The sequence below is a fragment of the Salmo salar genome, chromosome 10 (assembly GCF_965601325.2).
Source record: "Salmo salar chromosome 10, fSalSal1, whole genome shotgun sequence".
Lineage (NCBI taxonomy): Eukaryota > Metazoa > Chordata > Actinopteri > Salmoniformes > Salmonidae > Salmo > Salmo salar.
In genome coordinates, this window is record NC_138300.1 from 50,664,614 (window position 1) to 50,690,175 (window position 25,562).

The 25,562-nt window shown below is 43.5% G+C and overlaps 2 protein-coding genes across 2 annotated transcripts; both read right to left on the bottom strand.

Annotated features, from left to right (window-relative positions):
* Positions 1-1,076: 1,076 nt before the first annotated feature.
* On the bottom strand, positions 1,077-8,396 carry LOC123724419 (protein odr-4 homolog). The gene is made up of 12 exons (XM_082957060.1): positions 8,305-8,396; positions 8,093-8,197; positions 7,850-7,945; positions 7,606-7,712; positions 6,951-6,987; positions 6,376-6,513; positions 6,094-6,192; positions 5,951-6,001; positions 5,630-5,764; positions 5,443-5,524; positions 4,759-4,968; positions 1,077-3,766 (listed from the first exon to the last, which is right to left on the bottom strand). Exons 2-11 carry the CDS (start codon positions 8,171-8,173, stop codon positions 4,886-4,888), a joined length of 909 nt encoding a protein of 302 aa, XP_082813186.1. The 5' UTR covers positions 8,174-8,197; positions 8,305-8,396; the 3' UTR covers positions 1,077-3,766; positions 4,759-4,885.
* Positions 8,397-12,464: 4,068 nt separating this feature from the next.
* LOC106560556 (protein odr-4 homolog) lies at positions 12,465-20,055 on the bottom strand. Its single transcript, XM_082957059.1, has 11 exons — positions 20,033-20,055; positions 19,578-19,925; positions 19,348-19,454; positions 18,874-18,910; positions 18,317-18,454; positions 18,035-18,133; positions 17,892-17,942; positions 17,563-17,697; positions 17,376-17,457; positions 16,694-16,903; positions 12,465-12,610 (listed from the first exon to the last, which is right to left on the bottom strand). Exons 2-10 carry the CDS (start codon positions 19,713-19,715, stop codon positions 16,821-16,823), a joined length of 870 nt encoding a protein of 289 aa, XP_082813185.1. The 5' UTR covers positions 19,716-19,925; positions 20,033-20,055; the 3' UTR covers positions 12,465-12,610; positions 16,694-16,820.
* Between the last annotated feature and the right edge of the window lie 5,507 nt (positions 20,056-25,562).

A 25,562-nucleotide genomic window follows, 5' to 3' on the forward strand; every position in this document is an offset into this window, starting at 1 on the left:
TTGTTGATGTCAGGGTTCAGGAGTGCAGTGTAAGCCTGTGGCCTGTAGCAGTGTTGAGAGAAAACATCAAGTGCCTTATGGAAGGGCTGAGACAGATATTAGCCACAAACAAAATAAGATCTATAACGTTCCATAAAGTCAACACAGTAGCGCTATACCAACTGCTACATTTTTGTTTAGACACTGGGCTATGCATGAATTCCCATTATAGATCAAATCAAATCAAATGTATTGGTCCCATACACATGGTTAGCAGATGTTATTGTGAGTATAGTGAAATGCTTGTGCTTCTAGTTCTGACAGTGCAGCAACATCTAACAAGTAATATCTAACAATTCCACAGCATATACCTAATACACACAAATCTAAGAAAAGGAATGGAATAAGAATATATAAATATATGGATGAGCAATGTCAGAGCGCATAGGCTAAGATGCAATAGATAGTATAGAATACAGTATATACGTATGAGATGAGTAATGCAAGATATGTAAACATTATTAAAGTGACTATTGTTCCATTTACGAAAGTGGCCAGTGATTTCAAATATGTGTATGTACTGTAGGCAGCAGCCTGTCTGTGATAGTGATGGCTGTTTAACAGCCTGATGGCCTTGAGATAGAAGCTGTTTTTCAGTCTCTCGGTCCCAGCTTTGATGCACCTGTACTGACCTCGCCTTGTGGATGGTAGCGGGGTGAACAGGCAGTGGCTGGGGTGGTTGTTGTCCTTGATGATCTTTTTGGCCTTCCTGTGACATTGGATGCTGTAGGTGTCCTGGAGGGCAGGTAGTTTGCCCCCGGTGATGCGTTGTGCAAACCGCACCACCCTCAGGAGAGCCCTGCGGTTGTGGGCGGTGCAATTGCTGTACCGGGCAGTGATATAGCCCAACAGGATGCTCTCAATTGTGCATCTGTAAAAGTTTGTGAGAGTTTTAGTTAACAAGCCAAATTTCTTCAGCCTCCTGAGTTTGAAGAGGTGCTGTTGATTACCCGAGACTTCCGAGAATGAGATTAGCTAACACAAATATTTACCTACAGTAGGTATAATAAGCGCCCCCTTCCCTCTCTCTCTCTCTGTTTATTGGGTAGGTTGTTTCTCAGTTTGCGCTGTGGAGCTTTGATTTATGGCACCAGCTGCAACACTCTAGTTGACCGACACAAAACCCCACTAAGATTTTTTAAATATTTTTATTTCACCTTTATTTAACCAGGTAGGCAAGTTGAGAACAAGTTGTCATTTACAATTGTTGGCCAAGATAAAGCAAGCAGTTTGACACATACAACAACCCAGAGTTACACATGGAGTAAAACAAACATACAGTCAATAATATAGTAGAAAAATAAGTCTATATACAAAGTGAGCAAATGATGTGAGAAAAGGGAGGTAAAGGCAAAAAAGGCCATGGTGGCGAAGTAAATGCAATATAGCAAGTAAAACATGGGAATGGTAGATTTGCAGTGGAAGAGAGTGCAAAGTAGAAATAGAAATAACGGGGTGCATTGGAGCAAAATAAATAAATAAATAAATAAATACAGCAGGGAAAGAGGTAGTTGTTTGGGATAAATTATAGATGGGCTATGTACAGGTGCAGTAATCTGTGAGCTGCTCTGACAGCTGGTGCTTAAAGCTAGTGAGGGAGATAAGTGTTTCCAGTTTTAGAGATTTTTGTAGTTTGTTCCAGTCATTGGCAGCAGAGAACTGGAAGGAGAGGTGGCCGAAGGAGGAATTGGCTTTGAGGGTGACCAGAGAGATATACCTGCTGGAGCGCGTGCTACAGGTGGGTGCTGCTATGGTGAGATAAGGGGGAACTTTAACTAGCAGGGTCTTGTAGATGACCTGGAGCCAGCGTACAGGTCGCAGTGGTGCGTAGTATATGGGGCTTTGGTGACAAAACGGATGGCACTGTGATAGACTGCCTCCAATTTATTGAGTAGGGTATTGGAGGCTATTTTGTAAATGACATCGCCGAAGTCGAGGATCGGTAGGATGGTCAGTTTTATGAGGGTATGTTTGACAGAATGAGTGAAGGATGCTTTGTTGCGAAATAGGAAGCCAATTCTAGATTTAACTTTGGATTGGAGATGTTTGATGTGAGTCTGGAAGGAGAGTTTACAGTCTAACCAGACACCTAGGTATTTGTAGTTGTCCACATATTCTAAGTCAGAACCGTCCAGAGTATTGATGCTGGACGGGCGCGCAGGTGCAGGCAGCGATCGGTTGAAGAGCATGCATTTAGTTTTACTTGTATTTAAGAGCAGTTGGAGGCCACGGAAGGAGAGTTGTATGGCATTGAAGCTCGTCTGGAGGGTAGTTAACACAGTGTCCAAAGAAGGGCCAGAAGTATACAGAATGGTGTCGTCTGCGTAGAGGTGGATCAGAAACTCACCAGCAGCAAGAGCGACATCATTGATGTATACAGAGAAAAGAGTCGCCCCAAGAATTGAACCCTGTGCACCCCCATAGAGACTGCCAGAGGCCCGGACAACAGGCCCTCTGATTTGACACACTGAACTCTATCAGAGAAGTAGTTGGTGAACCAGGCGAGGCAATCATTTGAGAAACCAAGGCTGTTGAGTCTGCCGATGAGGATGTAGTGATTGACAGAGTCGAAAGCCTTGGCCAGGTCAATGAACACGACAGCACAGTATAGTTTCTTATCGATGGTGGTTAAGATATTGTTTAGGACCTTGAGTGTGGCTGAGGTGCACCCATGACCACCTCTGAAACCAGATTGCATAGCAGAGAAGGTGCGGTGGGATTCGAAATGGTCGGTAATCTGTTGGTTGACTTGGCTTTCGAAGACTTTAGAGAGGCATGGTAGGATAGTTCTAGGTCTGCAGCAGTTTGGGTCAAGAGTGTCCCACCCTTTGAAGAGGGGGATGACCGCAGCTGCTTTCCAATCTTTGGGAATCTCAGAGGACAAGAAAGAGAGGTTGAACAGGCTAGTAATAGGGATTGCAACAATTTCGGCAGATCATTTTAGAAAGAAAGGGTCCGGATTGTCTAGCACGGCTGATTTGTAGGGGTCTAGATTTTGCAGCTCTTTCAGAACATCAGCTGACTGGATTTGGGAGAAGGAGAAATGGGGAAGGCTTGGGCGAGTTGCTGTGGGGGTGCAGTGCTGTTGACCGGGTTAGGGATAGCCAGGTAGAAAACATGGCCAGCTGTAGAAAAATGCTTATTGAAATTCTCAATTATAGTGGATTAATCGGTGGTGACAGAGTTTCCTATCCTCAGTGCAGAGGGCAGCTGGGAGGAGGTGCTCTTATTCTCCAAGGACTTTACAGTGTCCCAGAACTTTTTTGAGTTTGTGTTGCAGGAAGCAAATTTCTGATGATGTCACATCATGAGGCATGACACAGGGCTGAGGACCCGGTCTGGGGCATGATGCTCCCGTTAGAGTGTAAAACTATAGCAGCTGCTCTGATCTCACGTGAAAATAAATTGCTCCTTCCACGTGACTTTGCCGTCTCACGCCGCAAATATGAATGGGCCCCTCTAACAATGAACCCAGGAAGTGTATTCCTAGACACACTGTCATCTGTTACTGGAATGTGTTAATAGAAATGGAAAAAACACATCTTAACTTCCATATCATTGCACAGGCCCCTTTAATTTACGGGAATCACTGGGATGTTCTGATGTCCTTTGCATGCCAGATCCTGGGATTGAACCGCTTGACTCCGTGGGCCACATCGTCACTCTTCTAGGAAGAGCCTATAGATGAGACAGGCCACTAGGGAGACTCCTGAAGCCACTGCCACACCTACAATACAGAGGAGAGGAGTACTGACTAATATGGAGGAGAGGGCAAAAGTAAATGGAAGGCGAGAGAGAGAGGGTTTGCTGCATTCCTACCAGCTTCCTAACTGTTCCCTACCTGTGCCCTACCTGCAGCCTACCTGCTTCCTACCTTCCTACCCCTGGATGTGATCTGTGTGGCCAGTGTCTAAACCTACACTTGACCCCTGGATTTCCCTTTTCAAACAAGTATTGACATCTCTGAGATGTATGACTTAATGGTAGAATTTAACATAGCAGAGCGAGGGCGAGGTTACTGTTAGTGTACACCTCACTAAACTACAGGCAGAAAGGCTGCGAGGAACCACCTTCTTTATTGTAACACATATCTGATGCCTGGGGGAGATCAATTGACTTCAGCTATTTATTTTCTTCTGCTTGTCTTTTATTAAATAACAAAAATCCATATTGATGCTCAATCATCTGTAAACCACACAGATGAAACATGTCACGACAAGATCTGAACACACACCGTAACCGTGTCACAAAGGGCACAGGTATCTTATTGAGATGTATGCTATGGGTGGGACAGAAACTGAAACTGGGGAGGAACCTTATAAAAGCAGGTAGACACAGGTAGTGGCAAAAGTAAATAGAATAGAATAGAACTAGAATATAACTATTATCTATGAATATAACGATTTGCTGATGGCCTGCCCTACGTGCATTTTAAAACATGACATGAAGAGGAATAAAGCTGATGACAGATGACAGGATGTACGAGGAGGTAACAACATTTACTGCTGTGACATTATCAGACCTGTCTGTAGGCCTACTTAGAATAGTGATCAAGTCACATTTGACAGTCACTTTCTAAAATGCAGCCAAGTATATCTTATCACACTCAAGGAACATCAAGATATCTATTTGACCAGCAGATTATCTTTTGGCAACTTTATGAGAAATTGGGTTTCATTTCAGACAGCATAGACGGAGCTGAACCAGTACCTAGCCTACCTTGGTGCCACTCCAACCTTCCCTGTACCAGCTGCTGGGTGATATGGAGCTGCCCATCAGGGATGGTGAAGCCTGCCCACTCCCTCACCCTCTCCTGGACAGCTGCCTCAGTCTCAGAGGAGAGTGTCTAGTCACACAGAGAGATGCCAGTGTCGGGAACCAGGAAGAACACCCGCTTGGCCAAGGCCTGGGAGCCCATGAATGCCTTCGCTATAGAGACACACATACATAGACACATGCAAACACACACACACACACACACACACACACACACACACACACACACACACACACACACACACACACACACACACACACACACACACACACACACACACACACACACACACACACACACACACACACACACACGCACGCAACCATGCAAACAAACACACACACAGAGACATAGGCATGGATATCTGCAGGGTCACACATGCACACAGATATATGCGTACCTGTTTTATATACGAAGGTCAAAGATCGTTTTTTACATATTTCACAATTATTCAAGAGCCTCTGTCATATCGTTATGTATGATGCTGGTTCAGTGTACAGTACATTTGAAAACTACAGTGCCTAACCATCGCCATCTAGTGGCACAGCTGTGGACTCATTATTGAATTTCAAGGCCATTTAAGACCTACTGCACTTGTAACTAACTATTCATCAGTTGTAACCTACCTGAGTTTTCATCATTTATCAGATGTTGAAAGAAGTTTTTGGCACTGCTGTAGACACTCCTGATGATGTCCCTCTTGATGTACTGTGAGTGACATGGACTCAAGGTCATCAAAAAATCATCATGGAGATGCAGCTCAAGTGTTTGAAATACCGGGTGCCGGTATTATTGGTGCCCACGGTTGCCTACCATGGTGGTGGTCTTGGCAGTGGTCCTTGCAGGGTTCATGTACGCTCTGCACCCCAGACTCCCCTTCAGTCTCAGGATACAGCTGCATACCTGCACTGACGCAGTGGACGGCCTCTCCCCCAGCTTGCCCCCTGCCTACAAGACAACCCAGAGAGAGAGAGAGAGAGAGAGAGAGAGGAGCTTGCAACTTGGGTTCATCTGAACCTCTATATGGAGCAGATTTGAGCCCGTTACACTGATCCATTACAATGGAAGAAAAGTGCAACAATCCGATTTTTACTGTAATTTTTTTTGCTTCTCAATATTCATATTCCCACTTACCGTTGGGATGAAGATCTGACCTTGAATCTTTATCCTTTGTGAATCGTTCCTCTAAAGAACATACAGGACAAAACCAGTTGTCATTCACAAGGATCGTCAGCAACAACATTGCAATATTCAGTTGTACACCACACCAAACTTGCCTTAGTTGGGGGGTTCAAATTTGTCTTAGCTGGTAGCTTTTTGTTGTTGAGGAGACAAACACTGGCCTCAGTCTTCTTTGCCCACCTCATCATCCCATCCTAACATGGATAACATGTATTGTCACTTTGTCAGTAGAAGTAGTGGTGGAAGAAGCCTTGTCTGATGGAAGACTGAATGTGTAATAAACATGTAAGAGTAATAATCATTAAACTAGGCCTCTGTCCAAAATGGCACCACATTCCCTATATAGTACACTACTTTTGACTGGGGCCCTAGGTTACCTTCATGGCCTGCATCAAACCGTGGCGGGTCTTGTCCTTGATAGGGAACATGAGGTCGATGTCCATGGGGCAGACTGCAACAGGCCAGAACGCTGTCATCCACTGCAGGTAACTCCATGTCGCAGATTTAGAAGATTTCTGGAAGACATGACGCAGTAAGTCAACGTTTATCAACACTAACCAGGAACGAGAATTCAGCATTTTCTCTCCTTCTCTCCCGCTACCCCCCCACCCCCCCACGTTACTACTCGCTGTTTATTATCTATGCATAGTCCCTTTACCCCTACCTACATGTACAAATTACCTCGACTAACCTTACCGGTATCCCCTGTATATAGCCTTGTTAATGTTATGTAATTATATTGTAATACTATTTTATTTTATTTTTTACTTTAGTTTATTAAATACATATTTTCTTGAACTGCATTGTTGGTTAAGGGCTTGTAAGTAAGCATTTCACTGTATTCGGCACATGTGACAAATACAATTTGATTTGATTTGCAGTGTATTGCGGTGTTAGAAGATAATACACAGGCAAATGAATGAATGAGTAAAATGTTCAACTCCGTACTCACACTGGGTTCTTTAATGTTCATAATCCAGCAAGTCACTCTGTGATGAAATTGTTAAGAAAGAGTGTGTTCTCTTTAGTCTTTGTGTTATGTGCATGTGTCTACGTGCGTGTGTGTCTGCGTGTGTTTGTCTGTGGATGTGTGCATGCGTCTGCATGTGTGTCTGTGTCTGCGTGTGTGTGTCTGCGTGTGTGTCTGTGGATGTGGATGTGTGTGTGTCTGCGTGTGTGGATGTGTGTGTGTGTCTGTGTGTGTCTGCGTGTGTGTCTGCATGTGTGTGAGTGTGTGTGTGTCTGCGTGTGTGGATGTTTGTGTGTGTCTGCGTGTGTGGATGAGTGTGTGTGTCTGCGTGTGTGTCTGCGTGTGTCGATGTATGTGTGGATGGGTGTGTGTTTGTGTCTGCGTGTGTGTGTCTGCGTGTGTGGATGAGTGTGTGTGTCTGCGTGTGTGTCTGCGTGTGTGGATGTGTGTGTGGATGGGTGTGTGTTTGTGTCTGCGTGTGTGTGTCTGCGTGTGTCTTCATATGGGTGTGTGTGTGTGTCTGCATGTGTGGATGTGTGTGTGCGTCTGCGTGTGTGTCTGCGTGTGTGTCTGCGTGTGTGGACGTGTGTGGACGTGTGTGTGTGTCATCAGCAGTGGAGTCTGGGTAAGAGGATACATGTTGGTGTTGGAGCAGATATGAAGCATCACTCTGTCATTGGTGTCCTCCTCTGACAAACCCCAAAGCCTGTCCTCAGATACACGATTTTCCACAGCAACGATAGTCTAACAGAGAAAATGCAGACAGAATACAGACAAATGGATAAATCATCAGATAGACAATCAAACCAAAAACATCGAAAGAAAGAAAATTAAGGAAAACAAATGCTTGAAATTTGACAAAGAAGAAATTCCTGCCTCACCCGCCTCATGTTCATATGGCTCTCTTTGGTCTGATGGGACGGGGAGACCACAAACATGCCCATCACAGACAGTCCTCCAGGAACCATGCGGTTCAGCTTTAACAAAAGGAAAAATGCAGGAGTCATTAACCAAACCATAGACACTTGATTATCATAACACTATAACACCACAGTACAACAGAAGATCGTTTCAGAAAAAACAATCCTCCATATTTCTCAGGCATGTTCTCCATTAAATCTCACATGTTCTGCGTGATCTAGGATGTAGTCTTTGTCATCCTCATTCATCAGGCCACCAGGATTGTCCTCCTTTAGTGGGGTCATCGCTGCATGCACCACAAACTCCCCCTGTAGCAAAACAAATGTTGAACAAATAAAATGATATTGCATGGGATAGCCTGACATTAGAAAGACAGACTGCGTCCCCTTACGTACAGTAGGCCTAAATGTCTCACCTGTCCAACTAAAAGTCCAATGATGTAAGATGTGCTTGCATTCAGGTCAGCAAAGTATTTCTCCACTGCAGCATCAACAAATAAAATGATCCATTCACACTAAGCTAAAGGGTAGAGCTGCTGCTTTCAAGGAGTGGGACTCTAACCCGGATGCTTACAAGAAATCCCGCTATGCCCTCCGAAGAACCACTAAACAGGAAAAGCGTCAATACAGAACTAAGATCGAATCATACTACACCGGCATCGATGCTCGTCGGATGTGGCAGGCCTTTCAAACTATTACAGACCACAAAGGAAAACACAGCCGAGAGCTGCCCAGTGACATGAGCCTACCAGATGAGCTAAATAACGTCTGTGCTCGCTTCGAGGCAAGTAACACTGAAACATGCATGAGAGCATCAGCTGTTCCAGACAACAGTGTGATCATTCTCTCTGCAGCTGATGTGAATAAGACCTTTAAACAGGTCAACATTCACAGGGCCACTGGGCCAGACGGATTATCAGGATGTGTACTGCGAGCATGCGCTGACCAACTGCCAAGTGTCTTCACTGACATTTTCAAACTCTCCCTGTCTGAGTCTGTACCTTAGTGCCCAAGAACACTAAGGTAATCTGCCTAAATGACTACCAACCCGTAGCACTCACGTCTGTTGCCATGAAATGCTTTGAAAGGCTGGTCATTTTTAAAATTTTTTATAAAAAAGGCTGGTCATGGCTCACATCAACATCCTTGTCCCAGAAACCCTAGACCCACTCTGAACTCATCTCTATTGTACTCCACACTGCCCTTTCCCACCTGGATAAAAGGAACACCTATGTGAGAATGTTATTCATTGAGGACAGCTCAGCGTTCAACACCATAGTACCCTCACTAAGCTAAGGACCCTGGGACTAAACACCTCCCTCTGCAACTGGATCCTGAACTTCCTGGCGGGCCGCCCTCCGGTGGTAAGAGTAGGTAACAACACATCCGTCACGCTGATCCTCAACACGGGGGCCCTTCAGGGGTACAGTGAGTGAGTGTTCGTCAAGCACCGGGCAGTGAAATCTTTGAAATTGTTGCATGCAGCATTTATATTTTTGTTCAGTGTATATTCTGTAAAAAAACAAAACTTTTGTTTATTCTCTGAAATTGTAATCAGACCATTGCTTCTTCTATCTCACCCTTGATATTTTCAGAATTTGATTTGACAAATCTATGCAAAGATATGCTACTTACTCGTCCTTCTTACTGCAATAAATACTGTATCATTAACCTCTATGTGCTAGGTGGGACGTTAGCGTCCCACTCTATTCAACAGCCAGTGGAAGAGCGTGGCGCGAAATACAAATACCTCAAAAATGCTATAATTTCAATATTTCAAACATACGACTATTTTACACAATTTGAAAGATAATACTCTCGTTAATCTAACCACATTGTCCGATTTCAAAAAGGCTTTACAGCGAAAGCAAAACATTAGATTATGTTAGGAGAGTACATAGACACAAATAACCACACAGCCATTTTTCAAGCAAGCATATATGTCACAAAAACCCAAAACACAGCTAAATGCAGCACTAACCTTTGATGATCTTCATCAGATGACACTCCTAGGACATTATGTTATACAATACATGCATGTTTTGTTCAATCAAGTTCATATTTATATAAAAAAACAGCTTTTTACAATGACGTGTGATGTTCAGAAATTGGATTCCCACCGAAAACTTCCGGTGAATTTACTAAATTACTCATGATAAATGTTGACAAAATACATAACAATTATTTAAGAATTATAGATACAGAACTCCTTTATGCAATCACTATGTCAGATTTTAAAATAGCTTTTCGGCGAAAGCACATTTTGCAATATTCTGAGTACATAGCTCAGCCATCACGGCTAGCTAATTTGACACCCGCCAAGTTCGGAGCTCACTAAACTCAGAATTAGTATAAGAAAAATTGGATTACCTTTGCTGTTCTTCGTCAGAATGCACTCCCAGGACTGCTACTTCCACAACAAATGGTGTTTTTGTTCCAAATAATCCATAGTTATGTGCAAATACCTCGTTTTGTTCGTGCGTTCAAGTCACTATCCAAAGGGTAACGCGCGAGCGCATTTCGAGACAAAAAATGTAAAAATGTTCCATTACCGTACTTAGAAGCATGTCAAACGCTGTTTAAAATAATTTTAATGGTATTTTTCTCGTAAAATAGCGATAATATTCCAACCGGACAATGCTGTATTCATTCAAAAAGGCAGAGAAAAAATGGCATAGAGGTCTCCTGAACGTGCATTTCCAATCTCTTTGTCACCAGGCAGTCCACTTACAAACTGTGCTCCTGTTATCTGCCCAGAGACAGGAGACGCCTCAATCCGCTTTCTGAACACTTTAGAGAGCCAATGGAAGCCTTAGAAAGTGCTACATAACCCCACGGGCACTGTAGTTTCGATAGAGAAGCAAATGGAGAACTACAAATTCGCAGGCCGGCCACTTCCAGCTTGGAATGTTCTCAGGTTTTTGCCTGCCATATGAGTTCTGTTATACTCACAGACACCATTCAAACAGTTTTAGAATCTTCAGAGTGTTTTCTATCGAAATCTACTAATAATATGCATATTCCCGTTTCTGGGAAAGCGTAGTAACCAGTTTAAATTAGGTACGTTTTTTATCCGGCCGTGAAAATACTGCCCCCTAGCCCAGACAGGTTAATTACCCGTAATTGTTGACGTGTGTTAACCTAAGGCACCGGCCAGTGAGTGAGTGTCCGTCAGGCACCGGCCAGCGAGTGAGTGTTCGTCAGGCACCGGCCAGTGAGTGAGTGTTTGTCAGGCACCGGCCAGCAAGTGAGTGTTCGTCAGGCACCGGCCAGCGGGTGATTGTTCGTCAGGCCAACAGCAGAATACTGTGAACTGTGACACACTGACACATTTCCTCTTAAGTTTAAAATACAGGTGATCCTGTTACAGACTACACACGGCCCAGGGTAACCAGGGTAACCAGGGTAACCTTTAAGGGAGACTGTCTTTCACGTCTCCACAACCAGTGGTGTGTCTAACCCCTATCACCGCCACACTGAAACCTCCCAATGGAGCTTTCCTTTCATGCAACCTGGTGCTTCTCCTGCCTGTGGTTTCTTAAGCATGTAACAACACAGTCCCACCAGACTGACAACATCTTCTGCTCACTGCGGCAACCGTTGCATCGCATGGGTGGCGGCTGGGCCTAGTAGCCAAAATATCCTCTCTGTGTCTGTCTGGAGTCTGGACAGGCATGTCACCACTTGCCCCATGCTCACAGTAACCACAGAGTTTCGGTATGTGATGTGCCACAGATGGAATTTTACTGTAGCTGCAAGTCATATATACTGTATAATAGCCTACAGTAAGTGTTGTGTATCTGAGGTGGTTGTTGTTGATGTCAGGGTTCAGGAGTGCAGTGTAAGCCTGTGGCCTGTAGCAGTGTTGAGAGAAAACATCAAGTGCCTTATGGAAGGGCTGAGACAGATATTAGCCACAAACAAAATAAGATCTATAACGTTCCATAAAGTCAACACAGTAGCGCTATACCAACTGCTACATTTTTGTTTAGACACTGGGCTATGCATGAATTCCCATTATAGATCAAATCAAATCAAATGTATTGGTCCCATACACATGGTTAGCAGATGTTATTGTGAGTATAGTGAAATGCTTGTGCTTCTAGTTCTGACAGTGCAGCAACATCTAACAAGTAATATCTAACAATTCCACAGCATATACCTAATACACACAAATCTAAGAAAAGGAATGGAATAAGAATATATAAATATATGGATGAGCAATGTCAGAGCGCATAGGCTAAGATGCAATAGATAGTATAGAATACAGTATATACGTATGAGATGAGTAATGCAAGATATGTAAACATTATTAAAGTGACTATTGTTCCATTTACGAAAGTGGCCAGTGATTTCAAATATGTGTATGTACTGTAGGCAGCAGCCTGTCTGTGATAGTGATGGCTGTTTAACAGCCTGATGGCCTTGAGATAGAAGCTGTTTTTCAGTCTCTCGGTCCCAGCTTTGATGCACCTGTACTGACCTCGCCTTGTGGATGGTAGCGGGGTGAACAGGCAGTGGCTGGGGTGGTTGTTGTCCTTGATGATCTTTTTGGCCTTCCTGTGACATTGGATGCTGTAGGTGTCCTGGAGGGCAGGTAGTTTGCCCCCGGTGATGCGTTGTGCAAACCGCACCACCCTCAGGAGAGCCCTGCGGTTGTGGGCGGTGCAATTGCTGTACCGGGCAGTGATATAGCCCAACAGGATGCTCTCAATTGTGCATCTGTAAAAGTTTGTGAGAGTTTTAGTTAACAAGCCAAATTTCTTCAGCCTCCTGAGTTTGAAGAGGTGCTGTTGATTACCCGAGACTTCCGAGAATGAGATTAGCTAACACAAATATTTACCTACAGTAGTTATAATAAGCGCCCCCTTCCCTCTCTCTCTCTCTGTTTATTGGGTAGGTTGTTTCTCAGTTTGCGCTGTGGAGCTTTGATTCATGGCACCAGCTGCAACACTTTAGTTGACCCACACAAAACCCCACTAAGATTTTTTAAATATTTTTATTTCACCTTTATTTAACCAGGTAGGCAAGTTGAGAACAAGTTCTCATTTACAATTGCGACCTGGCCAAGATAAAGCAAGCAGTTTGACACATACAACAACACAGAGTTACACATGGAGTAAAACAAACATACAGTCAATAATATAGTAGAAAAATAAGTCTATATACAAAGTGAGCAAATGATGTGAGAAAAGGGAGGTAAAGGCAAAAAAGGCCATGGTGGCGAAGTAAATGCAATATAGCAAGTAAAACATGGGAATGGTAGATTTGCAGTGGAAGAGAGTGCAAAGTAGAAATAGAAATAACGGGGTGCATTGGAGCAAAATAAATAAATAAATAAATAAATACAGCAGGGAAAGAGGTAGTTGTTTGGGATAAATTATAGATGGGCTATGTACAGGTGCAGTAATCTGTGAGCTGCTCTGACAGCTGGTGCTTAAAGCTAGTGAGGGAGATAAGTGTTTCCAGTTTTAGAGATTTTTGTAGTTTGTTCCAGTCATTGGCAGCAGAGAACTGGAAGGAGAGGTGGCCGAAGGAGGAATTGGCTTTGAGGGTGACCAGAGAGATATACCTGCTGGAGCGCGTGCTACAGGTGGGTGCTGCTATGGTGAGATAAGGGGGAACTTTACCTAGCAGGGTCTTGTAGATGACCTGGAGCCAGCGTACAGGTCGCAGTGGTGGGTAGTATACGGGGCTTTTGTGACAAAACGGATGGCACTGTGATAGACTGCCTCCAATTTATTGAGTAGGGTATTGGAGGCTATTTTGTAAATGACATCGCCGAAGTCGAGGATCGGTAGGATGGTCAGTTTTATGAGGGTATGTTTGACAGAATGAGTGAAGGATGCTTTGTTGCGAAATAGGAAGCCAATTCTAGATTTAACTTTGGATTGGAGATGTTTGATGTGAGTCTGGAAGGAGAGTTTACAGTCTAACCAGACACCTAGGTATTTGTAGTTGTCCACATATTCTAAGTCAGAACCGTCCAGAGTATTGATGCTGGACGGGCGGGCAGGTGCAGGCAGCGATCGGTTGAAGAGCATGCATTTAGTTTTACTTGTATTTAAGAGCAGTTGGAGGCCACGGAAGGAGAGTTGTATGGCATTGAAGCTCGTCTGGAGGGTAGTTAACACAGTGTCCAAAGAAGGGCCAGAAGTATACAGAATGGTGTCGTCTGCGTAGAGGTGGATCAGAAACTCACCAGCAGCAAGAGCGACATCATTGATGTATACAGAGAAAAGAGTCGCCCCAAGAATTGAACCCTGTGCACCCCCATAGAGACTGCCAGAGGCCCAGACAACAGGCCCTCTGATTTGACACACTGAACTCTATCAGAGAAGTAGTTGGTGAACCAGGCGAGGCAATCATTTGAGAAACCAAGGCTGTTGAGTCTGCCGATGAGGATGTAGTGATTGACAGAGTCGAAAGCCTTGGCCAGGTCAATGAACACGACAGCACAGTATAGTTTCTTATCGATGGTGGTTAAGATATCATTTAGGACCTTGAGCGTGGCTGAGGTGCACCCATGACCAGCTCTGAAACCAGATTGCATAGCAGAGAAGGTGCGGTGGGATTCGAAATGGTCGGTAATCTGTTTGTTGACTTGGCTTTCGAAGACTTTAGAGAGGCATGGTAGGATAGTTCTAGGTCTGCAGCAGTTTGGGTCAAGAGTGTCCCACCCTTTGAAGAGGGGGATGACCGCAGCTGCTTTCCAATCTTTGGGAATCTCAGACGACACGAAAGAGAGGTTGAACAGGCTAGTAATAGGGATTGCAACAATTTCGGCAGATCATTTTAGAAAGAAAGGGTCCGGATTGTCTAGCACGGCTGATTTGTAGGGGTCTAGATTATGCAGCTCTTTCAGAACATCAGCTGACTGGATTTGGGAGAAGGAGAAATGGGGAAGGCTTGGGCGAGTTGCTGTGGGGGTGCAGTGCTGTTGACCGGGTTAGGGATAGCCAGGTAGAAAACATGGCCAGCTGTAGAAAAATGCTTATTGAAATTCTCAATTATAGTGGATTAATCGGTGGTGACAGAGTTTCCTATCCTCAGTGCAGAGGGCAGCTGGGAGGAGGTGCTCTTATTCTCCAAGGACTTTACAGTGTCCCAGAACTTTTTTGAGTTTGTGTTGCAGGAAGCAAATTTCTGATGATGTCACATCATGAGGCATGACACAGGGCTGAGGACCCGGTCTGGGGCATGATGCTCCCGTTAGAGTGTAAAACTATAGCAGCTGCTCTGATCTCACGTGAAAATAAATTGCTCCTTCCACGTGACTTTGCCGTCTCACGCCGAAAATATGAATGGGCCCCTCTAACAATGAACCCATGAAGTGTATTCCTAGACACACTGTCATCTGTTACTGGAATGTGTTAATAGAAATGGAAAAAACACATCTTAACTTCCATATCATTGCTCAGGCCCCTTTAATTTACGGGAATCACTGGGATGTTCTGATGCCCTTTGCATGCCAGATCCTGGGATTGAACCGCTTGACTCCGTGGGCCACATCGTCACTCTTCTAGGAAGAGCCTATAGATGAGACAGGCCACTAGGGAGACTCCTGAAGCCACTGCCACACCTACAATACAGAGGAGAGGAGTACTGACTAATATGGAGGAGAGGGGAAAAGTAAACGGAATGCGAGAGAGAGAGGGTTTGCTGCATTCCTACCAGCTTCCTAACTGTTCCCTACCTGTGCCCTACCTGCAGCCTACCTGCTTCCTACCTGCATCATACCTGCTTCCTAAATGTGTCCTACTTATATACTACTTGCTTCCTACCTACATCATATCTGATTCCTACCTGCTTCCTACCTGTGTCCTACCTGCAGCCTACATGCTTCCAACATGCTTCATACCTGCTTCTTAAATGTGTCCTACCTCTATCCTACTTGCTTCCAACCTGCATCATATCTGCTTCCTATCTTCTTCCTAACTGCTTCCTACCTGCTTCCTACCTTCCTACCCCTGGATGTGATCTGTGTGGCCAGTGTCTAAACCTACACTTGACCCCTGGATTTCCCTTTTCAAACAAGTATTGACATCTCTGAGATGGATGACTCAATGGTAGAATTTAACATAGCAGAGCGAGGGCGAGGTTACTGTTAGTGTACACCTCACTAAACTACAGGCAGAAAGGCTGCGAGGAACCACCTTCTTTATTGTAACACATATCTGATGCCTGGGGGAGATCAATTGACTTCAGCTATTTATTTTCTTCTGCTTGTCTTTTATTAAATAACAAAAATCCATATTGATGCTCAATCATCTGTAAACCACACAGATGAAACAGGTCACGACAAGATCTGAACACACACCGTAACCGTGTCACAAAGGGCACAGGTATCTTATTGAGATGTATGCTATGGGTGGGACAGAAACTGAAACTGGGGAGGAACCTTATAAAAGCAGGTAGACACAGGTAGTGGCAAAAGTAAATAGAATAGAATAGAACTAGAATATAACTATTATCTATGAATATAACGATTTGCTGATGGCCTGTCCTACGTGCATTTTAAAACATGACATGAAGAGGAATAAAGCTGATGACAGATGACAGGATGTACGAGGAGGTAACAACATTTACTGCTGTGACATTATCAGACCTGTCTGTAGGCCTACTTAGAATAGTGATCAAGTCACATTTGACAGTCACTTTCTAAAATGCAGCCAAGTATATCTTATCACACTCAAGGAACATCAAGATATCTATTTGACCAGCAGATTATCTTTTGGCAACTTTATGAGAAATTGGGTTTCATTTCAGACAGCATAGACGGAGCTGAACCAGTACCTAGCCTACCTTGGTGCCACTCCAACCTTCCCTGTACCAGCTGCTGGGTGATATGGAGCTGCCCATCAGGGATGGTGAAGCCTGCCCACTCCCTCACCCTCTCCTGGACAGCTGCCTCAGTCTCAGAGGAGAGTGTCTAGTCACACAGAGAGATGCCAGTGTCGGGAACCAGGAAGAACACCCGCTTGGCCAAGGCCTGGGAGCCCATGAATGCCTTCGCTATAGAGACACACATACATAGACACATGCAAACACACACACACACACACACACACACACACACACACACACACACACACACACACACACACACACACACACACACACACACACACACACACACACACACACACACACACACACACACACACACACACACACACGCAACCATGCAAACAAACACACACACAGAGACATAGGCATGGATATCTGCAGGGTCACACATGCACACAGATATATGCGTACCTGTTTTTTATATTAAGGTTAAAGATCGTTTTTTACATATTTCACAATTATTCAAGAGCCTCTGTCATATCGTTATGTATGATGCTGGTTTAGTGTACAGTACATTTGAAAACTACAGTGCCTAACCATCGCCATCTAGTGGCACAGCTGTGGACTCATTATTGAATTTCAAGGCCATTTAAGACCTACTGCACTTGTAACTAACTATTCATCAGTTGTAACCTACCTGAGTTTTCATCATTTATCAGATGTTGAAAGAAGTTTTTGGCACTGCTGTAGACACTCCTGATGATGTCCCTCTTGATGTACTGTGAGTGACATGGACTCAAGGTCATCAAAAAATCATCATGGAGATGCAGCTCAAGTGTTTGAAATACCGGGTGCCGGTATTATTGGTGCCCACGGTTGCCTACCATGGTGGTGGTCTTGGCAGTGGTCCTTGCAGGGTTCATGTACGCTCTGCACCCCAGACTCCCCTTCAGTCTCAGGATACAGCTGCATACCTGCACTGACGCAGTGGACGGCCTCTCCCCCAGCTTGCCCCCTGCCTACAAGACAACCCAGAGAGAGAGAGAGAGAGAGAGAGAGAGAGAGAGAGGAGCTTGCAACTTGGGTTCATCTGAACCTCTATATGGAGCAGATTTGAGCCCGTTACACTTATCCATTACAATGGAAGAAAAGTACAACAATCCGATTTTTACTGTAATTTTTTTTGCTTCTCAATATTCATATTCCCACTTACTGTTGGGATGAAGATCTGACCTTGAATCTTTATCCTTTGTGAATCGTTCCTCTAAAGAACATACAGGACAAAACCAGTTGTCATTCACAAGGATCGTCAGCAACAACATTGCAATATTCAGTTGTACACCACACCAAACTTGCCTTAGTTGGGGGGTTCAAATTTGTCTTAGCTGGTAGCTTTTTGTTGTTGAGGAGACAAACACTGGCCTCAGTCTTCTTTGCCCACCTCATCATCCCATCCTAACATGGATAACATGTATTGTCACTTTGTCAGTAGAAGTAGTGGTGGAAGAAGCCTTGTCTGATGGAAGACTGAATGTGTAATAAACATGTAAGAGTAATAATCATTAAACTAGGCCTCTGTCCAAAATGGCACCACATTCCCTATATAGTACACTACTTTTGACTGGGGCCCTAGGTTACCTTCATGGCCTGCATCAAACCGTGGCGGGTCTTGTCCTTGATAGGGAACATGAGGTCGATGTCCATGGGGCAGACTGCAACAGGCCAGAACGCTGTCATCCACTGCAGGTAACTCCATGTCGCAGATTTAGAAGATTTCTGGAAGACATGACGCAGTAAGTCAACGTTTATCAACACTAACCAGGAACGAGAATTCAGCATTTTCTCTCCTTCTCTCCCGCTACCCCCCCACCCCCCCACGCTTCTACTCGCTGTTTATTATCTATGCATAGTCCTTTTACCCCTACCTACATGTACAAATTACCTCGACTAACCTGACCGCTATCCCCTGTATATAGCCTTGTTAATGTAATGTAATTTTATTGTGATACTATTTTATTTTATTTTTTACTTTAGTTTATTAAATACATATTTTTCTTGAACTGCATTGTTGGTTAAGGGCTTGTAAGTAAGCATTTCACTGTATTCGGCAAATTTGATTTGCAGTGTATTGCGGTGTTAGAAGATAATACACAGGCAAATGAATGAATGAGTAAAATGTTCAACTCCGTACTCACACTGGGTTCTTTAATGTTCATAATCCAGCAAGTCACTCTGTGATGAAATTGTTAAGAAAGAGTGTGTTCTCTTTAGTCTTTGTGTTATGTGCATGTGTGTCAGTGTGTGTGTGTGTGTCTGCGTGTGTGTGTGTGTGTGGATGTGTGTTTGTGTCTGCATGTGTGTCTGCGTGTGTGTGTCTGTGGATGTGTGCGTGTGTCTGCATGTGTGTCTGTGTGTGTGTGTCTGTGTGTGTGTGTCTGCGTGTGTGTGTCTGCGTGTGTGTCTGCGTGTGTGTGTCTGTGTGTGTCTGCGTGTGTGTCTGCGTGTGTGGATGTGTGTGTGGATGGGTGTGTGTGTCTGCGTGTGTGTGTCTGCGTGTGTCTGCATGTTGCGTGTGCGTCTGCGTGTGTGTCTGCGTGTGTGTCTGCGTGTGTGGACGTGTGTGTGTGTGTGTGTGTGTCATCAGCAGTGGAGTCTGGGTAAGAGGATACTTGTTGGTGTTGGAGCAGATATGAAGCATCACTCTGTCATTGGTGTCCTCCTCTGACAAACCCCAAAGCCTGTCCTCAGATACACGATTTTCCACAGCAACCATAGTCTAACAGAGAAAATGCAGACAGAATACAGACAAATGGATAAATCATCAGATAGACAATCAAACCAAAAACATCGAAGGAAAACAAAAGCTTGAAATTTGACAAAGAAGAAATTCCTGCCTCACCCGCCTCATGTTCATATGGCTCTCTTTGGTCTGATGGGACGGGGAGACCACAAACATGCCCATCACAGACAGTCCTCCGGGAACCATGCGGTTCAGCTTTAACAAAAGGAAAAATGCAGGAGTCATTAACCAAACCATAGACACTTGAATATCATAACACTATAACACCACAGTACAACAGAAGATCGTTTCAGAAAAAACAATCCTCCATATTTCTCAGGCATGTTCTCCATTAAATCTGACATGTTCTGCGTGATCTAGGATGTAGTCTTTGTCATCCTCATTCATCAGGCCACCAGGATTGTCCTCCTTTAGTGGGGTCATCGCTGCATGCACCACAAACTCCCCCTGTAGCAAAACAAATGTTGAACAAATAAAATGATATTGCATGGGATAGCCTGACATTAGAAAGACAGACTACGTCCCCTTACGTACAGTAGGCCTAAATGTCTCACCTGTCCAACTAAAAGTCCAATGATGTAAGATGTGCTTGCATTCAGGTCAGCAAAGTATTTCTCCACTGCAGCATCAGCAATGATGCCTTTTCCCATTCCTTTCCCGATTTACACCAAGTTAATCTGCAATTATAAATGAAGATCAATGAGAACTTTACAGTATAGGACTATAGGTAGGTATTGTCAGTGTATTAGAAGAATGCAAGATTATATCATCAAAGAAACCTACGGGGATTTTGTTTCAATTTCAGACGTTTGGGATTCTGTTATCGTCCAGTCAACAGTACTTGACAGTCTTCGCTGAGTTTCCACTACCTCATCTCCTGAACGGGTGATTCGAGAACATGTATGAAGTCATAATGCAGCAATGCATTGTGACATAAGGAAGTTCAAGCATGTCCTTTTTTTAGAACGTAATTCATCGTAATTTATCAAGCACAGTATTCTATGCAGTGAATTTATAAACGCCTCTTGACCATGTTCAATCAGACAAATAATAATTAAATAATTGCGTTGTTAAATGCTTTTTTGACCATCCGCTTCAAATAATAAGTAAATCATTGCGTCATTAAATGGTTTTTTGACCATCCGCTTCACTTTATATACAGGTTTCAGCTAAACATAGAATCAAATGGTTTATCCGTCTCTCTTCGGCCGCCGATAATTTCAGAACAAAGTTGACTTCAAATAGCCTACAAAGTTGCCAATGTCTTTGCAGTTTATACAAACAAGTGATGTATAAAATTATGCTTTAAATGAAAACCTAGATGACTGCATTAAAATATAAACAGTAGGCTATAGGCCTAATTCAATCATATTGAAATACATTTCATGTTAATCAATTGAGTTCTATTTTGCTACTTGTAGGCTACTGTCTGTAATTTGTCTCAATATATTTCATGATGTGTAGACTAACATGTGCGCAATGATGTGCCAAATCGGTGATTTAGTGCATTTTTGGGGGTTAAGCATTAGACTAAGATTGGTCAATATTTGCAGCCGTATGTGGTAACAGGAGTTGATAAGTCGTCAGTAGGCAATTGTGAAGTAATTACATTTACATTTTAGTCATTTAGCAGACGCTCTTATCCAGAGCGACTTACAGTAGTGAATGCATACATTTCATTTCGTACATTTTTTTTCTGTGCTGGCCCCCCGTGGGAATCAAACCCACAACCCTGGCATTGCAAACACCATGCTCTACCAACTGAGCATGGTGAATTTAATGGAGAAAGCTGATCTGAGAGCAGCACTCCCTTGCTTTCCAGCATATTAGTATCGGCATATGCTCCGATGACCATTAATATCTGACTGGTGTGTTGGACACTGGAAAGTGGGGTAAGTTGAGCCAATTTTTACATTCAACATCACTCCTTCAAGGGAAATCTAGTATTCTTTCTAACGAAGATATCCAGATATATTTCAGGATGATGTGTATCCCTGGAATTAATCCAAATTCATGTAAACACAACCGTTTTGAAAACATGTGATCTCTTGAAAACAGGTATGGGGTAAGTTGAGTCACAGGACAGGGTAAGTTGAGCCGAAGGACAGGGTAAGTTGAGTCGCAGGACAGGGTAAGTTGAGTCGCAGGACAGGGTAAGTTGAGTCGCAGGACAGGGTAAATTGAGCCGCAGGACAGGGTAGGTTGAGCCAAATCAAATCAAATTTTATTGGTCACATACACGTGTTGAGCAGATGTTATTGCGGGTGTAGCTAAATGCTTGTTTTTCTAGCTCCAACAGTGCAGAAATATCTAACAAGTAATATCTAACAATTTCACAACAATACACACAAATCCAAAGTAAAGGAATGGAATTAAGAATATATACACTACCGTTCCAAAATTTGGGGTCACTTAGAAATGTCCTTGTTTTTTAAAGAAAAGCACATTTCTCCATTGCAATAATATCAAATTGATCAGAAATACAGTGTAGACATTGTTAATGTTGTAAATGACTATTGTAGCTGGAAATGGCAGATTTTTTTAATGGAATATCTACATAGGCGTACAGAGGCCCATTATCAGCAACCATCACTCCTGTGTTCCAATGGCACGTTGTGTTAGCTAATCCAAGTTGATCATTTTAAAAGGCTAACTGATCATTAGAAAACCCTTTTGCAATTATGTTAGCACGGCTGAAAACTGTTGTTCTGATTAAAGAAGCAATACAACTGGCCTTCTTTAGACTAGTTAAGTATCTGGAGTATCTGCATTTGTGGGTTCGATTACAGGCTCAAAATGGCCAGAAACAACGCTGTGTACTACTCCCTTCACAGAACAGCGCAAATTGGCTCTAACCAGAATAGAAAGAGGAGTGGGAGGCCCCGATGCACAACTGAGCAAGAGGACAAGTACATTAGAGTGTCTAGTTTGAGAAACAGACGCCTCACAAGACCTCAAATGGCAGCTTCATTAGATAGTACCCGCAAAACACCAGTCTTAACGTCAACAGTGAAGATGCGACTCCAGGATGCTGGCCTTCTAGGCAGAGTTGCAAAGAAAAAGCCATATCTCAGACTGGCCAATAAAAATAAAAGATTAACATGGGCTAAAGAACACAGACAGAGGAACTCTGCCTAGAAGGCCAGCATCCCGGAGTTGCCTCTTCACTGTTGAAGTTGAGACTGGTGTTTTTAGCAAAGAAAGATTGCTAAAAAAATCTCTGGTGACATTTCGAGAGCTTGGGACTGTAAGGTTCGATTTGCAAAAAGAGGATTCTGAGATAATTGGCATTAACGTTTCCGAACCATCATTGGTTTGAATGGTGTCAGTAATTTTTTTAAATCTTGTATTCTTTTGAACTTAACAACATGAATTAGGGTATTTAGAGTACTATTTAGGTAGAGAACATTGAACAGATCAAGGCTGTGTCAATAACTCAATAAATCAAAAACGCAGATAAAACCTTATAGTCCCAAGCTCTCCATTTGCTTGTTTCTTGAGATTCTTGAGATTTATGGTAGTGTGTGCATTTTTAATAATCTCTTGTCAAATTGCAATTTTTTGAGGTCCCTCTTTGTGGCACCTGACCACATGACTGAACAGTAGTACAGGTGCGACAAAACCAGGGCCTGTAGGACTTGCCTTGTTGATAGTGCTGTTAAGAAGGCAGAGTAGCACTTTATTATGGACATACTTCTTCCTGTCTAAAAACATGTTTTTGCTCTGTCATTATGGGGTATTGTGTGTAGATTAATGAGGGAAAAAAACTGTTTAATCAGTTTTAGAATAAGTCTGTAACGTAACAAAATGTGTAAAAAGTCAAGGGGTCTGAATACTTTCTGAATGCACTGTATATGCATGCTCATGTCATAAAGATGAAATGCATTTTTAATAGTCTCTTGTCCCTCCTCCCTCATCAAACATACATTTGGCAATTGTGTGTTGTATTTCTCCTCTTTTTATTGCAGCTTGCTTTCTTGCACACTGGACCATGCAGGAGCTTTGCCTCTGATGCTGTGGCTGCATGTCTACCAGCGGGATGAAGACAGGCAGCAGGGAACATGCTGTCAACTATATGAGGTGGGACTACAGGGCCACGTTGTGTAGCCAAACGTTGTCAAACGTCATCCCGGTTGCTTCTTCTTGGTTGCTAGTGAATGTACACCCCCAGGATATTGCTCTGGGTCCTGTATTATTAGTTCAACTCTGATATTCAATCACATGAGGGCATACCATACCTGCCCATAACAATAAAAAAACATCCGCCACACTGCCCTGTTCATTTAGTAGTTGCCCCCAGTCCAGAGATTGTCATCATGTTAGTTAGTTATTGATCAATAGAGGTCATTGATCAAACTATTGATTAACATTGCATGTGCAGTGTTATGGTCCTTAACTACAGAAATCATTATATGATAACATAAACCATGTTTTTGAAACTGCTAGTCAATTATTTATCAACTGAGAAAATGGCTTCAGTATTATTTATGAGAATGGTATCATAGAGTATGATGTCACCTCAAGGTCACAGGTCATGAAAGGTGCCTAATGAATCAAGTGTCCATAGTAATAGTCATTGTGGCAATTTGGGAGTCCCTCTGGCTAAAATTACTTTGTAGAGAAAAAACAAACCACCAGGAAACTTAGGGGCATAACTTGCCAACCATAACGCACAAGGGCTAGGTTCTTTCCCAGCTTCTGAGTAAAGGGAGAGAACATTTCATTATTTAGTGATTACATATTTGAAAGATTAACGCACACAATTCATCCTCATTGATAACCTTAAAGAAAGAGACCAATAGGAAAGTCTCTTTCGCTCTATGTCTTGTCTCTGAGGCATCTATCAACCTGGATGTACTTCTGTCCTTGAGCTGTTCGTGTCTATTAATGTTCTGTATTATGTTATGTTTCATGTTTTGTGTGGACCCCAGGAAGAGTAGCTGCTGCTTTTGCAACAGCGAATGGGGATCCTAATAAAATACCCCAAAAATACCAATACAACTTAGCTTCTCTATCTCTCTCTTCCTTCGTCCACCCTTTCTCTCTTCCTCCATCCCCCTTCTCTCTCGCTCTCGCACTCGCTCTCGCTCTCGCTCTCGCTCTCTCCTGCTCGCAATCCCTCTCCCCACTCATATGAGTGACTGTAATTGGCACTGTGTCTTTTTTAAATGGTGAGGTAATAACAGAAGTTATCATGGTCTTCACTGATCAAAACTATGCTCTCCCTCCTCAATGTTGGTTTGGCTGCTGAGTGCTGGAGAGATTCTGTTATGTGCCTGTTGGCGATGTGCATAATCATTCATTATTAGCAATGTCTTCGATAAGCTAACACCAAAATCCATAGCTCTTACCACGCAGATAAGCCAAGCACGCGTCACTGTGATCTACTTTGTCTTTTTTACCCATACTCCTTCAGTCATACGTCAGGCTAGGCGTGGGAGTTGTATTTAATTTTTTACTCTTGGGGACTGAGCCATTTGTTGACTGTTGTTTCCCAGAACAGACCTTAAGGCAGAGGAGGAACCTAGTGCAAATGACAGATATTATAGGGGCAATATATTTCTCTGCAGAATTTATGAGACCATCTTAATTAATCATTGCCACTGACAGCTAGATTGCCTAACTCATCCAGAAACCCCGGAAATGTTATCCCCACTCCCCCTCAAGTGTTTACGCGTGAGCTGCAGACGTATTTTGCCCACGCCTGGGCCTCGCCGTTCGGTGGCATGGCAATAAGCAATGTTGATTTAATATCCGTTTGCTGCATGCATTTGACTAGGCCGTGTAATCAGCCCACAAGGTGCTGCAGCACAGGATACCCTCATTAATCACCCCCCCCCCCCCCCTCCCCCCCACGGTGGACAATCATGGTCCTCTCTCTCTGGAGTCAAGGCTCAGCACCTGATCAAGGCCATGCTACTGCATGATTACTATAGCTACGGAAAGATAGTAGAGGCTACCTCATAGGGTGCACCTCTACTCCAAGGGCCGGTTTCCCAGAGCCAAGAAAAGCCTATTCCTGGAAGGAATTTTCAATCCAGATTCTCCATTTTGCAAGCTTTTTAGTCCAAGAGTAGTCTCACT

Bases quoted from the DNA above. Each gene is read 5' to 3' on its own strand.
- LOC123724419 (XM_082957060.1), bottom strand. From the start codon at position 8,173: ATGACCCCACTAAAGGAGGACAATCCTGGTGGCCTGATGAATGAGGAT. The intron at 6,193-6,375 runs GTAACCTAGGGC...TATCCATGTTAG, and splicing joins GTTTGATGCAGGCCATGAAG to GATGGGATGATGAGGTGGGC. The intron at 6,002-6,093 runs GCAAGTTTGGTG...TATGTTCTTTAG, and splicing joins ATTTGAACCCCCCAACTAAG to AGGAACGATTCACAAAGGAT.
- LOC106560556 (XM_082957059.1), bottom strand. From the start codon at position 19,715: ATGGTTTGGTTAATGACTCCTGCATTTTTCCTTTTGTTAAAGCTGAAC. The intron at 18,911-19,347 runs GTATCCTCTTAC...ATTTCATCACAG, and splicing joins ATCTGCTCCAACACCAACAA to AGTGACTTGCTGGATTATGA. The intron at 17,698-17,891 runs GTAAGTGGGAAT...GTTGTCTTGTAG, and splicing joins GTCAGATCTTCATCCCAACA to GCAGGGGGCAAGCTGGGGGA.